We start from the raw sequence: 15348 nt of genomic DNA, 5'->3' as shown, positions 1-15348 counted from the left end.
GCCATTAGCTGTCATACACGCTGCATTTGCACTATTGTTACATCGGGATGCATTTTCATCCAGAGTGCTTCGGTTCATAAAAGGATCGTGTTTCAGGCACTGGATTCACTAGGGTTTGAATGATTTTGAAAAAGAAATAATTGCAATTTTTTTCCCCCCCCTCCATTATTTGATATGCAATTTTTTTTTGCAAGGTCACCTTCCCATATATATATATTTTTTTTAACAAGCAATCATTTAAGATGTTGGACCCCTTTTAAGGCACCTTGCAAGTACAGTAGTACCTTGATGTACAAGTTGAATTCATTCAGTGACCAAGCTTGTAACTAAATATATCCATATCAAATACATTTTCCCCATTGAAACGAATTAGAATGCCTCCAATCTGTTCCAATTTGGTACATATAACCGTTGATTTGCACCTTTTGGAATATTTGGATTCTCCAGTAGGGCCCAACACATTCATCACCCCCCCGCCCCCCACCACCACATTTTTACCTCAAATTTTGACAAAACAGTCAAGTGTTTTGCCTTCATAAATATTGTTATTGTTGTACGCATTAAGGGAGTTAATTTACTAATTTTAGATTTTTTAATTTTTATTCAGCTGATTAATTTGGCTATTAAAATTTTATTCTGCCAAATCTCGGAATCGACCTAAAAAAAAAAATCATATCGGTCAGGCCCTAGTCTTCAACCCCCCACGTCGGGGACCGCAGCACTGCTTGACGTGATGTTTTGAAGTTCTTAATGAGCATATTTTGATGTCGTGCGCCAGGACGAGTCCAGGATCAAGGCCACGGTGATGGACGTGAAGCCCGTGGACCACAAGGAATACAGCAAAAGGTTGATCATGAACATCAGGAAAATGGCCGGCAAGTAGAAAGCCGCAAGAAACGGCTCTAAAATGTATTCGTCTTCTTTTTTTCTTTTCTTTTTTCTTTCTTCATGTTGTTGTGTGTAATCCTCTTGGCCCGAAAGCGAGTGAGTGTTGGGCCTGTCTTGTTTGAACAGTTCTTGTTTTGCAAGCGCGGTCACGCCAGCACAAGCTGCGCGTCTGTTTTAAGTCCGCCCGTTGTCGCTTCACGGTACCGCGGTCATGGCGGGAGACCCCCGCCCCCTTTTTCACAAGCTGCAAGAGGCTGCGCTCGCCCTGATAAGTCTTGTTTATGCTCACTGTTCCTTTTCTGACTTGCAAGCACATCTTCGATTGAAAATGTTTCTGTGCGACTTTTCACGTGTACTTTCGACTTGTTTGTCGTGTAATCAAGACACAATTTTTGGGGTCATTCGTTATGTTTTGTATGATGTTGTTAGTTGCTCCAACAAAAAATAAATAGATTTTCTTTTGCACGTTTCGTAGATGTGGTTTTCATTGTTCAAGTTGATTTTTCAGATTTTTGTTAGGGATAGACTGATAATCGGCCCGGCCGATAATCGACGGTTTTGATGGCCGATAAATTAAAAACTGTTATTTTTGCTCTGACGGCCGCTTTTCTCCTCCTTCTGCTCTGAGTCAGTGGCTGTTGACTCCCTGCAGCCCGCCCCCAGCACCATCTGTTTGGTTGCTCGTGGAGTGCTAACAGCCATTAAGCAGCAATTAGCGGCTATTAGCCCACAAGCTAACCGTTAGCTTGTTGGCTTTTAGGTTAGCTCGCAGGCTAACCTACTAGCCATTTTTTAGCGCCTATTTGGAAGTTAACCCGGGGTTAGCATGTGGGTGAACGGTTAGCCCGCGATCTAACAGCTCACGAGTTAGTAGCTGTTTGGGAGTTAGCATGCGGGTGAACTGTTAGTCCGCGAGCTAACTGTTAGCGCTCAAATTATCTGCTATTAGCCCGCAAGCTAACCGGCTAGCTTTCAAATTAACTGCTAATAGCTGTTTTTTAGCGGCTATTTGGGAGTTATCCCGGGATTAGTGTGTGGGTGAATGGTTAGCCCGCAAGCTAACAGTTAGCCCGCAAATTAGTGGCTATTTGGGAGTTAGTGTGCGGAAGCCACATTACAGTTGATGGCAAACAAAAACCTTTAACATGTTGCAAATCATAAAAGCTGTTTAATAAACATATCCTTGTAGGCATTTAAGAAGTCAAGTGCTGGAGTTTTTATTATTATTTTATTAATAAAAATTTGGACTCCAACTTTTTTTTTTTTTCTGTAAATGTATATCGGCTTCAAATATCGATTATCGGCCTCCCTGACTACAGATAATCGGTATCGTATCGGCCCTGAAATAAGCATATCGGTCTATCTCTAATTTTTGTACAGCTAACAATTAAAACTACAAATTCAACTTTTTGTGTGCTATCTTTCAGCATTTAAATTTTTTTTCTCATGACCCTTTTACCACTCTCTTGATCTTATATAAAATGACGGCCGGTCAATTTATCGTTCGGACACTATAATACAGAGTAGGCCAATGAAATTTTTGCTGTGGGCCACAAATGGCCCCTGGAATAGGAGACCGAATGGTAAACAAGTCAAACATCGATCCCGACGACTACAATAAAAGCTCCCCATTGTGCTCTCCTCGACTTCTGTTGATGCAGCCCCAGTGTACACGTGCTGAGTTATTGTGCTGAAAGAGTGTCAAGCTGTGACCTTGCCCACTCTGCAGCTTGTTAAGCGGCAATTTGTCTTATGACCAATGCGTCCCAAGGCGGTGTGGAGCGGAATCCAGCTAGCCATGGACCCGAGGCGCTTTTGTTTATACAGCGGGTACCCTGACTTGCGAGTGTAGCTCAAATCATCCGCCACTCTCCACCATCGCGACGACGACTTTAAATATTATGTTGGTATGTTTTTGTTGCATTTACAATAATGTGTTATATGTGACCTCACTAGTCTAAACATGACATTCTGAGTTATGCAGCAAAATCCGGCCCTTTTTATCCATCTCAGGGGGGCGGCCATTTTGCCACTTGCTGTCCACTGCAGATGACATCACAGTTTCTCAGGTAACAACCAATCACAGCTCACCTGTTTTCTGAAGCTGAGCTGTGATTAGTCATTGCCTGATCACTGAGCAACATTGATGTCATCTTCAGTGGATAGCAAGTGGCAAAATGGCCGCCCCTTGAGATGGATAAAAAAGGACTGGATTTTGCTGCTTAACTCGTATTCCACTAACGCAATATTAACAAGAATACCACATTTAGACGAGTGGAGCTGCATAGAACGTATTATTGTCAAGAAATGTTTTTTGTGGTTGACTTCCCCTTTAACTTTCAGCAAAAAAGAGGCTGAGCCAAAAGTACTTCCTGTTTTCGTTCTTTCTTTCCGATTTCCTTATAGCTGTTCGATTGCTTGTTTTCATATTTTTTGTTTGTAAAGCATTTTGTGTTGTATTGCTTGAAAGGTACTATTTAAATAGTAATGCTGTATGTGTCAAGCTAGCGTTCCGCCATCTTGTGGTCGACATTGAAATTACATATAAATGAGACAAAACAAAATGAAGTTGGAAGAAAATCTGTGAAATAATGAGCCCGCTAACTAATTAAAACACTATCAAAGACTGTATGTAATAAACTGTTTTTAAAAAATGAAACTACTGCACTAGATCTTCTTTTTTTTTCTTCTGCTGATAATTTATAGCACAAAATGAGCAACAACAAAAAAAAGTGGTTTTATTTCAGTGTATGTATATCTTCATGAATAAAGCGTTAATTAGATTTTAACGGCATTGCCGCATTACCATACTGGCAGTCCAGTTTTTAAATTTATTTTATATCCAATGCATTTTTAATATCTAAAACTAATCATATTAGTCAGTTAATCCAATGGGATCCCCCCCCCCCCCCCATCAAGGTCAAAGTCAAAATATGATTTTTGGGAACGTGCGCATTCTGCTGTGTGAGAGCTAATGTGAGTCTTGAGTGTAATTTCCATATGAATGATTGATAATAGTAGTGGGATGTCCTGCGGCCATTTTATTTGGGAGAATACCAGTATCGGCACCACGGGGGCGCCTTGAATGGCGCCAGTGGAATCATTTTCATATCCTCATTACATTGAAGAAGGGTAAAGAAATAAATATAAAAGAAGACACATCAAAGCTTCGGCATCACCCGGGCACAAATTACTATTCCGAGTACGCCGACCGATATGAAAATAACTTTGAAGTTTCATGTTAGTCTTTTGTAAAGCCCCTCAAAGGCGGCGACGAGATCATCAGGTTGTCATTGCGCGCGTACGGGCGCAGGTGACCTTATCTCCAGCGGGGGCTGGCTTTAATTGGATGGCTGTGCACAAAAGGCTGCTCTTCAGTGAGGCGTCATCTTCTCCGGGTTCGAGAAAAGTGTCAAAACAACACGTGATTAGACTGCGCCTTTGAAGGACCTGACGGCTTCATTATGTATGTCGCAGTAAAAAGACGGCCATCTTGCAACACGGCCTCCAGTCGAGAATTTGTTGTTGAGTGAAGGATGTCCTCTTTCCACTACTCAGTTTCTACTCTCTATTACTGTTACTATTACTGTATATAGGGAGACAGGGGCTAGTAGTATCAAGGGTAAGTTGTCACATTGCAATTTTCTTCTCCACCAGAGGGCGCAATGAAAAAGTGGAATACTAGTTTTCTTGGTATAAATGGTCAGGGAAGAGAATATTGTGAGCTGAGTGGCAGTTATCAGTTTTGCACAACCCAAAGTTAAAAAAAATTTCAACTTCATATATTTTGAGACAGGTGTCATACATAGACAAATTCTAGCAGTTAATCATGTGGACTCGTTAGGAGATTCAGGCATCTTGTCATGCCTGTCATTGCGCTGTTTTCCGGCCTCCTTCCCATCTCATCCGCCTCACTATTTTTTTTTTTACTCATTCACTGCCATTGACGGCTATACACGTCAAAAATCTATTTAAACTGGACTGTCAGTGAATGAGTTAAAAAAAAAAAAAAAAAAAAAGTTTGAACTTTGTCATGATACCCCCATAGAAGTATTTTATTTACGGCAGCAACTAACAATTTATTTATTTATTAATCTTTGTCGATGAATCGCCATGCATCATTCTCCCTTCTCACAATTTACACTTATTACCCATCGTTAGCACTGCTGAATTGAATTGCAGTAGAAATCCAAAAGCATGCATTTCTCGCATGTTTGCTCCAATTTATGCCAAGCGTGGTCTCGTTTTTGGGAAAACAACATCTGCGTGCCGCCCCGATGTTCTCCCGGCCTTACAGATTATATCTCCATGTCAAGTAGGCTCGGAGAGGAGCGAGACCCCTCGAGGGGAGGCCGTAGCCTCGGGCCCCCCGATTACAAAACATCTGAAAAGTTCAGCCCCTTCGTCGCTCTGATTGATGCACCGTGGTGACAGTCATTTTCTTTGCCGCAGTGACACTGTCACATTTACACAGTGCCCCCCCCACCCCCCACCTACTTCAAACCGCAGAGCTCCCGGCTTCTTAACTTACTGTCAAATAGAAGGGAGGGTTGGGGGTTAATGGCTGCAGGAGCTGACGAAGCGTCTGCACCGACAGGCTTGCGGCCCGTTTTGCCGTCGATGATGGTTTGACATGTCGTCGCTGATTCTTGAAGGCCAGGCTGGATCTAAAAGTCGTTGGTGTGAACGCGACGCAGCTGAATTCAAGAAGTAAGTCCGAAATGTTCTCCACTGGTTTCATTCCCGTGCTTCGGATGCGTTCGCACGGTCACTGCGTTTCCTTGAAGGTGTTTCAAGAGACACGACCTGCTTTGAGACTGAATCCCAAAAACTCAAAACTGCAATGCAGTAATTGGGCCACTGTGTAAAACATCAAAACAGAATGACTTGCAAATTCCTTTTCAAGCTATATTCAGATGAATGCAAAGCCCAAAACGTATCAAATATTCACGCCCATTAGTAACTTTGTGGGTTAGTCGGTATAAGCTGAAACAGACTGTTGATGTAGCAACTTCAAAATATGATGCAGAGGACCTGGGATGGGTTTTTAGACCCCAAGTACTTACGGTATATTTGATAGTCCACCAATACTTGATCGTACCATTACGTCTTCAATTTGATACAAATGTGTTCTATTTTTGTCCAACCCCCCTTAACCCCCCCCCCCCACATTTATTAAACATGGAAAATCAGTAACTAACCTAAACCCACCCAAACCAACCAGCCATACCTGATGCCAAACAATTCACCCACTCAACCAACCTGACCAAACCACACACACCAACTAACCAACCCAATGCCAATCAAGTCAACTCACCCAAACTAAACATACCAACCCAACCGATCCAAAACCACACAAACTAAACAACCGACCCAACCAACTAACTCCAATCCAAGCAACCAACTGAAACCAACCCAATCAAACCCACCAACAAACTCAAATCACCCAACCCGGCTCGACCCAACCAACTAACCAACCAACATGACCCGGCCCCGAACCCGATCCACCAGCCAAGCAATCAACCACCTGCATTGTTTATACTATATTACTCTCAAGCTTCCAAGAGTAGTTTTTCATTCCTCCCTTCCTTCCTTCCACCCAATCTCTCTCTCTCTTCCTTCTTTCCACCCAATTTCGCTCCCTCATTTCCTTCCTTCCACCAATCTCTCTCTCCCTTCCTTCTTTCCTCCCTTCCTTCCACCCAATCTCTCTCCCTCACTTCCTTCCTTCCACCCAATCTCTCTCCCTCACTTCCTTCCTTCCACCCAATCTCTCTCTTCCTTCCTTCCTTTCCTGCCTTCCTTCCACCAATCTCTCTCTTCCTTCCTTCTTTCCACCCAATTTCGCTCCCTCACTTCCTTCCACCAATATCTCTCTCCCTTCCTTCTTTCCTCCCTTCCTTCCACCCAATCTCTCTCCCTCACTTCCTTCCTTCCACCCAATCTCTCTCCCTCACTTCCTTCCTTCCGCTGCCCCTCCCCCCACACCACCACCACCACGCCTTCCTCTCTCCCTCGGTGAGACTCCAACATTCTATGTTTATGGGTCACCAATGTCAAAGTGGTTAACGGCTTACTTCCAGCACCAGCAGTGGGATCCATTCTCACGCCGTATGCTGCCCACAACAAACCCCGTGTGTCGTCCACCCGGGTTCGACTTCAGGATAAGCTTAAAGGCAAACCCAATGGGAGCCTCTTCAGTATGACCTCTTTGTTGTGACACATCTAACATCAGTTTGGTCCGAGCCACTAAGTGGTTAATGTTAATGTTCCCGTCGCATTTGGATGCTTTATCCCTTCTGTGGCTGCACGTTAAGCCACACAGGAAACCTTACAAGAGCGGAGAGGTGCTCATAGAAAAGATGTCACATCACACCCTGTACAGGATTAGATCGGGAGCTGGAAGAGTTTACGGGAAGAGAGCAAGGTGGCGGCTGCGAGCCAATCCAGACTTCAGTCGCAGCCATCAAAGCAGGTGTGAAGATGTCCGGGTCAACAACTTAATCCTTTCTTTCATGGCTGTCACGCCTGCAATCGGCGAGCACCCCCGAAGACTGCGACACGCTCTGTTGTCACTGCCGTGTTGGGCGCCCAGATAAAAGAAAATGGAGCGCAGGGTCCGGCGTTATCGGGATTGTTACAGCCAGATTGCGGGGGACTACTGTCAATAAAGCTTAGTGAAGAAATACAGATCGGTAGACCCTCGGAACAGAAATGGATGTTGATGAATTTTTTTTTTCAGGAACCAAAATGAGATAAATCACCTCCCAACTCATAGGGCCTACTACACTGATTTTTTTTATTATTATTGGACTTAACTTTAAAAAAAAAAAGAAAAAGAAAAATGCTGTAATATGTTACAGCAAATTTTTAGTTTTTCTCGTTATATTCATGATTTTCAATTTAATCAGATACATTTACTTTTTCCAAGCCAAATCAAAAAGTTACATCCAAGTTACTTTTTACTAACTAATTAAACCCAATTTTATTACTTTACCCCAAATAGAATTTCTGATTCAGTATGAACAACATTTGCGGGGTTCAACCTGAGTTGGTTGCCAGACAATTGAAGAACACAAAAAGATGAACAAACTTACACATCAAGGGACAATCTCGTGTTCAACGAACCAACCATGCACATTTTTGAGATATGGGAGTACCTGGAGAAGATAATACTCGATTTGAACCCTGGACTGCTGAATTGTAAGGCGGGCATGCTTACCAGTGGGCCACCAATCCAGCTAAATTTGTGTTTAAAGCAAAAACATATTTGCAATCAAAGAACAAACTGTCAGTAAAAACTGGAAAACTGACCCTAAAAGATCTTGTTCATTGTGAGTATTTTGCAAACGTGTGCAATCTTTTGTAGAATTACATGAGTCTTACAATTCTAGTTGTGTTTTTTTTTTGGTCTAGCACATAACACATTTTTTGCCGGCAGTTTTCTGTTTTTAATGGCATTGTTATTTGACTGCAAATGTTTTTTTGGGTTTTTTTTTTCCAATGAATTTAACAGGCTTGGCGGCCCACGGCTCAGCACACCCGCCTCACTATTCAGTAGTCCAAGGTTCAAATACAACCTCCAGCCTTCCTGCGTGGTGTAGTTTATTCCAAAGTAAAAAAGTTACTTGGATGTCACATTTTTTTATTTGACCTCGGAAAAATAAATGTTAAAAATAAAAAATAATGCACAAGAACAAATTTAGCTGTAACAAATAACAGCATTTTATTTTAGTTTAGTCCAATGAAACATTTTTTTCAGTGTACAATGTTTCTAAAAACGCACAGTTGGATAATGATTTGCAAACGTGGACGCCAGCCGCTTCTCACGTCTTCTTAGCAACAGACGAAAGGGAGCAGTTTGCGCATGTGAAGCGTAAAGACGAACGAGCTTTGCAGGAGCCAGGACGAAAGCCGAACTCGCTTAGCTTTAGCGAGGATGAAGCTACTACGAGCTCGTTGTGACGTGGGTTTCAAACCAACCAAATTCTTGCCTTATCTTTGACACACTTCGTGCTCAGTTTACTTGGACATTAAAAGGTACATCTGGATGTCTGGTCACCAAACAATAAATGTGCACTCTAAAAAAAATAAGATAAAAAATTGGCCGCCCTATAACTGACTGGGGACTAAACACCAAAACGAGTCGCGTGATTAATCGCCTGAAAGACTCACTTGAAGGCTTGCCTGAGCTGCTGCCAATTGGCCCACCGAGGTTAAATGAGACGCCGTATATACCATTGAGAGAGCCCACTGCAAATATTGACACACCTGCCAGCCTGCTTAATGGTTAATGATGGCGTCCAGTTGCATCACCGTCCTCGCGCGTGCAGGTTGAAAGAGTGAACGTCAGATGAGGATTCACAGTTCCCATTAAGGGCAGTTGGCGCATCCCATTAAACGTCTCCGCTCCAGTGTTACCTTATTTCGTTACCGTACAACAACAAAAAAGTGGCATTTGATTATCTCTTCCATTTTGGAGTCCCGCAGCCATTCATGAGGTCACTTTGTCTATTTACTGCAACCCTGACTTTTACTTGGGTAGGGGGGGGATGGGGGGGGGGCATAAAGAATTATTTTATGTTGTGGAGATGAAGGGTATTTTTGGTGTGATGGAAAAATAAAGTGCCAGAGGGGGGTGTACAGTGTGTTATACGGATGAGACTGGCTGTGCTGTTCCTGGAAGCTTTATGCATATGCAAGCAAAAAAGCAATTATTTTGGTGAAACACCTCATTCATTCCGACTGCATAGCACACTGGGCCACATTATCTGTAACACTGCAGCAGCAAATGTAATAAACAAGCTGCCTTTCCTGCAACTGTTTTGTAGTAGTTTCAGAATTAAACACAAAAATAAGCTGAAGCGTCTCCAACCGAAAGCTCATGCTGCTTAATGATGAGCAAATGTCGTGGCAGCGGCCCATGACAAGTCTTTTCAGTTATTTCTATTTGGTTTTGGATTCCCCCTCCCACAGTGCACTCGGAATGAATTTTGGTTTAATACGTATGCATCCGAAGCACTTATTGATGATCTAAATTGATAACGCATTTAAATGGCGTTTTAATGGCTGTAAAATGAAGGATTGGTACAAGATGTAGCAAGGCTCATTGGGTTCGAAATATACGCCAGACAGTAATAATAATAATACATTTAATATAAGCGCTTTTCAAAACAACTCAGACGCTTTACAGTTTAAAAGTCAGCAGATTGAATGTCCAGGCCCTTCTTACATGTGCGGTGAACGGCAAGTTGAGCGAAGGCCACCGACTCTTACTGTGACATAAAAAAAAAAGAGAAAGAAAGAAAAATAGCCAACTATGAAGCGACCTCAAGCTTTTACTGCAAATAAGAGGAGCCAATACTGATACTGAAATACTGCAGCAACTACCAACACAAGTTAAAATGTAGTCACCACTCACTAGACAAGCTAATAGTTAGCCTAGCTTCTTCAATTCTCTATTACTTGTGTTTGTAGCCTATAAGTTGTCTCACAAGTCAAAATGTTGTTACCAGACAAGCTAACAGTTAGCTTAGCTTTTTTAATTTCCTACTACTACTAGTTTTCCTGATAACATTTTGTAGAATGCCCAGCTCTGGTAATCACCAGACAAGCTAACCGTTAGCTTAGCTTTTTTTAATTTCCTACTACTACTAGTTTTCCTGATAAAATTTTGTAGAATGCCCAGCTCTGGTAATCACCAAACAATCTAACCGTTGACTTCTTGAATGTATTCTTGTTCCATACTACCAATAGTTACTACTACTACAACAGTTGTCCTGATTTTTTTTTTGGGGGGGGCATGGCTAAAACCAAGACATAGAATCTTCATTTCATATAGTCTACTGGTGGGGATTGTTGGATTATTAACATTGTTTTTCTGTTTCAATATATATTCTTCAAAGTGTTTTTGATTTTAGTTAGATAAATACAACTGTTCCCCATATGTTAGTTAGACTGTGGTCTGTTTTCTTTCCCCCTAAGGAAGTGAGGTGTCTGGCTTAATCTGAATAAGGGGTGTCGGAATCTACAGGACAGATATGCGGGAATCTCTGGTGCGAAGCTGCTACAGAGTTCAATTGTTTATCTAGGAAGCCAATTATTTACCTCACATCTGTTAAGGACGTGGTGGGGGCCGGGTGTTTTACCCACGTCCTTTGAGTTGATCAAGACACCTCCTGAACAAAGATAAAACTGGGGGATGTGTAGACTTTAAGACTCTTGTTTTGACAGGATGTGCCACATGGGTTGGGCTATGCCTGGAAGGGCAAAATGTACTTCTTATCAATAAAGGGGGTGGGAACTGTTAGGTATATATGGGTGAGTGTTGTTTGAGAATGTTACACTTCTGGGACCAGGGCTATTTTGAGCCGGGTTCTAGAGATGCCTTTCAGACTCTGAAATAAAGCTAGCAAAACTTCTCCACAAGACTTCAACTTTGAATTTTATTTGAACACGCAGAAATCAGAGAAATGATTTCCAACAGGCTGCTAGAGTGCCTCATTGTCAGCCATGAGTACACGTCAGAGAGAGAATGTTGAAGCCACTGGAAGCTTTTAAGCAGATTTATTTTCCTGGCTCAAACTTAATTTGTAGATTTCTATGAAAGATGCTAAACCATTTAGCATCCATTTTTCCGCTTGCCGTACTGGTATTTGACATTTGAGCGTGGTTGAAAGGTTAAAAATCGGTATGTGTGTACCCCATTTTAGTGACCATGATCAGATTTAGTTTTGAGCAAAACTTGACATTAACATGCTTTTGTTGTCCAACGGAACCCAATACCTGAATTAGCTAATTTTTTTTACCCCACACCCTTCTCAATCAGCCATTAAGAAGACTATATTAGCCGCTTCCAATGGAGTGTGACTCTGAGCGCGTCCCCACTAATCAATAAGAATCTGCGCGCCAGGCTGTGTTTAGTGGCACCTGGCTTGGGTTAGCTACAATTTGGGCTTTCATTGGAAGCCGTCTCTAATTAAGCATCATTATTCATGCGCAGGATAAGAAGAGCTGAGCCGAAGCTGCCTCTTAATTATTGTGTCCGTTGATCTTGGTCCGCCTTTGTGTGTGTATGTATAGCGTACAACTGCATTGTGGATTGTTTAGATGCTCGTGTTAGCCTCTCCAAGTCTTCAAACAAGCAAGCAAACATTGGCATAGTTTTAACGACGCCATATTAAGTGCTCCAGTAAACTTTAATGTGACCCTGCTGTTTCATTAAAGATTCAAACATCTAAAAGCTGCTTCAATCAATATTTCACCATCATGTCACACATTGGCGCGTCTTAGCGATGCGGCGATGGACTGCGTTGGTGAAGATGCTCTTGTGTGTCTCGCTAAACAACCAATGATAATTTGTTTTGTAACGGCAAGTATCAAAATGTTAGACTTCTGCTGATGATCACGTCTCCTGCATTCACGTTTGTCTTCAATCCAGATTTAGCCGCAGCAGCTAACAAGAGTGGCTAGCGGGAGTTAGCCGGAGCGGCTAATAAGAGTGGCTAGCGGGAGACGCTAGTAAAAAAAATTCTAGTAAAAGGTTGAGAGGGCAAAGTAGAAGGTGACAAGCATGGGAGCTCGAACCACGGGACTAAGCGATGACGACCACGACATGCAGGCTCCAGCTGTGGAAGGTAAGCGGCGGTCAATCCAGTGCAACTTTCGCAAAATTGTCATTCCGGTATCCGTGGCAGAAAGATGGCGGTGAAACATGTCGGACTTCTGTAATGACCGACGCCACCTATTTAACTAATTTGCTCCCAAAATGGTATAAATACATAATTTTTTTTGTTTTAAGTGTCCCAAAGACGTATTTATACGTTTTTAATGCTAGAGCATACAGACGGCGCAACCTCTCAACTGCAAAGAACGGTTGAAGAAATGGTAGTTATTACACAAACAGCCAGCAGGTGGCAGCAGAGCAAAATACGTCAACCAGGGCCATGTTGGAAAAAAAAGCTCTTTTACTCACATTCCTAAATAGATTTGTGAATAAAGATGACATTTAGCTATATTCTAATGCTAATTGCTGCAAAATGGAAACAGATAGAGATGTACTTTTTTCCAGATGAAAGAAGAGACTCTAATCTTTCTTTTGGTAGGTTCCATGTTTTTATAGCAATAGAACACAATATTCTGTAGACCTTGCAAAATCAGTCAAAATCCAGTAAAGCAGCCGTGAGTGAAGGGGATTGCTTCAGTGAAAATGGCTGGGAGTGAATGAGGTAGTATAATTAGTTATTAATAGATCTATGATAATGTGAAAAAAAAAAAAGTACATTAATGTGTTTATATATTAAATTCAATAGTGGGTTTTGTAAATGAATTAGTTCACCACTAGATGGCGCTAAGTATTCCACAATGTCTGTGTTTTAAGGAAAGCCATTTTTCAAGATTTCCCAAAATCTTGAATGCAGATATTCAGCCGACATTTTGTTGTGTTTGTCCTCGTGCTACCGATCTGCAGCTCGGTATTTATTCTGCAGTTTGCATTTTCAAAGTTAAAAGTTGATTTAGTCTAACAAAGGACACAATGTACTGCCCCCGGTGGCCTTGGCGTACGTACACACCAGACAAAGCCACACAATCACAGTGAATCTTGTTTACATTCTGTTTATTACTATTTGCTATATGTTTTTTTATGAAGTACTTTAGTGCTCTTTTTCTTTTTATGAATACTTTGCAAATGCTTTTTTTTTGGGGGGGGGGGCTGGAAAGGATGAAGGTATTTTCATGCATTTCAACTGGTGAAGTATTTTGAGTACTAAAATAGAAATATACACATCCAACATAAATGTTCAGATTATTGGTGTGCTGTAAAAACTTGTCCTGCACTTCAGAAATTAACAACAGCTCTCCAAGCGGTTAAGCCAGATGAAAACGAGCGTGATTAACTCTCATTACGACTTGACCCTGTTCACTTAAAGGGGCCAATTCGGAATGATGAGTGGCAGACGAGAAACCTTCCACCTGTGGGTCGGAGGCCTCTGTCATGTCCAATGTATGCATTTGTGGCACACGCTGACAATTATTCAGCGCGGCGAGGCAACGGCGAAGCACATTTGACCCGATCTCTGTCTGGAGGTGGCTGAAAATAGCTGCAAGAGCATTTGTCCTCACGTGCAACAGTCCTGGGTTGGCAACAGGGGGCGAACCGGAGTGGCAAGAAAACAAAAGCACCAGATCTTTCATCAGTTTTTTATTTTATTTATTTATTTTTTTTTCCCCTTTTGAATCAAACTCTGCTCGCCTTGTGTTCCCTCCCACAACGGCGCATCAAGGAGCAGTACTCATCTCATCCTTGTTCAGTTTGGACACCCCAAGGAGTAAAGAGTATCGGAGCCGCCAAACAAGAAGCTTAATTTTAGCTGACTGTGTGACACAAAATCATTTCGAAGATCAAGCCAAAGGTCAAGGTCAAGATCAACACTGCCACTGCTGATGAAAGAATTCCGAGGATGTGTCAAGCCAGCAAAGGCCGGCTGGCCTCAATTTACAAATAGTTCCCTCTTCAATGTTGGTGTTTTTTGGAAAATCAATTCCAAAGGGATAAAAGGCTTCCCCCCCCGCCACCAACTTTTTTTTCCCGGCAACCCACAGTGACCTTGTGTTGAATTTCAAGATCAGAGAATGACGGACAATTCTGTTGTCAGAAAAATCCTTTGTATTCATCTTTTTATGTTTATTTTTTTTATTTTGCCAGAGAAATCACTAACAGGAAACACTTTTATTTAAATGAGTTCTCATTAAGTGGGACATCTTTTATGTACTCTTTACCTAAAGACGAATTAAGCAAGCTATTATCACATTTACTGTGAACTACACTTAAAGCCTGGTGGCAAGAACAAAAAAGTTGCTACCAAATAAACACCTCGTGCATCTATTAGATACAATTTGTACCTTTTTCCGGAATGATCTTCCTGATATGCACGAACTGCACGTGACACGCATATTTGTCACCCTTTTGTTTTGAAAGCAAATTGTCGAAATTAGACATGACATTATCTTATTTTGTGCTATGCCATGTCCCAACAAGTGTGTTTTTGAAAGACTTGCCTTTGGACTTCGATCACCATTAGAATGATTAGATAACTTTTTTTTTTTTTTTTTTTTGCAGTTCCAGTTGACTCATTCACTGCCATAAATTCATTTTTTTTTAAATTATAAAAAAATTAGGCGATTAAACTTTTAATTGTAATTAATCTTATGACTTCACTAGTTAACTCAAATTTGATATCTGTTCTAAATGTACAATAAAAAAAAATTCATACTCTGGTTAACAAAAGTGGAAAAAACTTAAAACTAATAGAAATGAGTTAAAATGAATTTTTGACGTTTAAAGCCGTCAATGGCAGCGAATGAATTGAAAAAAAAGAAGAAAAAAATATAAAAAATTTGGGGCGTCAGGTGATTACAATTTTAATTGCGATTAATCGCATGGCTTTACTAGTTGACTCA

The 15348-nt window shown here is 41.5% G+C and overlaps 1 protein-coding gene across 3 annotated transcripts in view; it reads left to right on the top strand.

Annotated features, from left to right (window-relative positions):
* The window catches only part of rpa1 (replication protein A1), a 29194-nt gene extending 27836 nt beyond the window's left edge, over window positions 1-1358 (top strand). For all 3 annotated transcript variants that reach the window (XM_086081168.1, XM_086081169.1, XM_086081170.1), the window contains one exon: window positions 779-1358. In XM_086081168.1, coding sequence (XP_085937294.1) covers window positions 779-883 — 105 coding nt within the window. In that variant the 3' untranslated portion in view covers window positions 884-1358. The remainder of the gene's footprint in view (window positions 1-778) is intronic.
* The last annotated feature ends 13990 nt before the right edge of the window (window positions 1359-15348 follow it).

Source organism: Leptonotus elevatus, chromosome 7, assembly GCF_054856555.1.
Source record: "Leptonotus elevatus isolate MCC_2025b chromosome 7, RoL_Lele_1.0, whole genome shotgun sequence".
Classification (NCBI taxonomy): domain Eukaryota; kingdom Metazoa; phylum Chordata; class Actinopteri; order Syngnathiformes; family Syngnathidae; genus Leptonotus; species Leptonotus elevatus.
The sequence above is the reverse complement of the archived record's forward strand: the minus strand, read 5'-3'. Positions and strand labels throughout refer to the sequence as shown.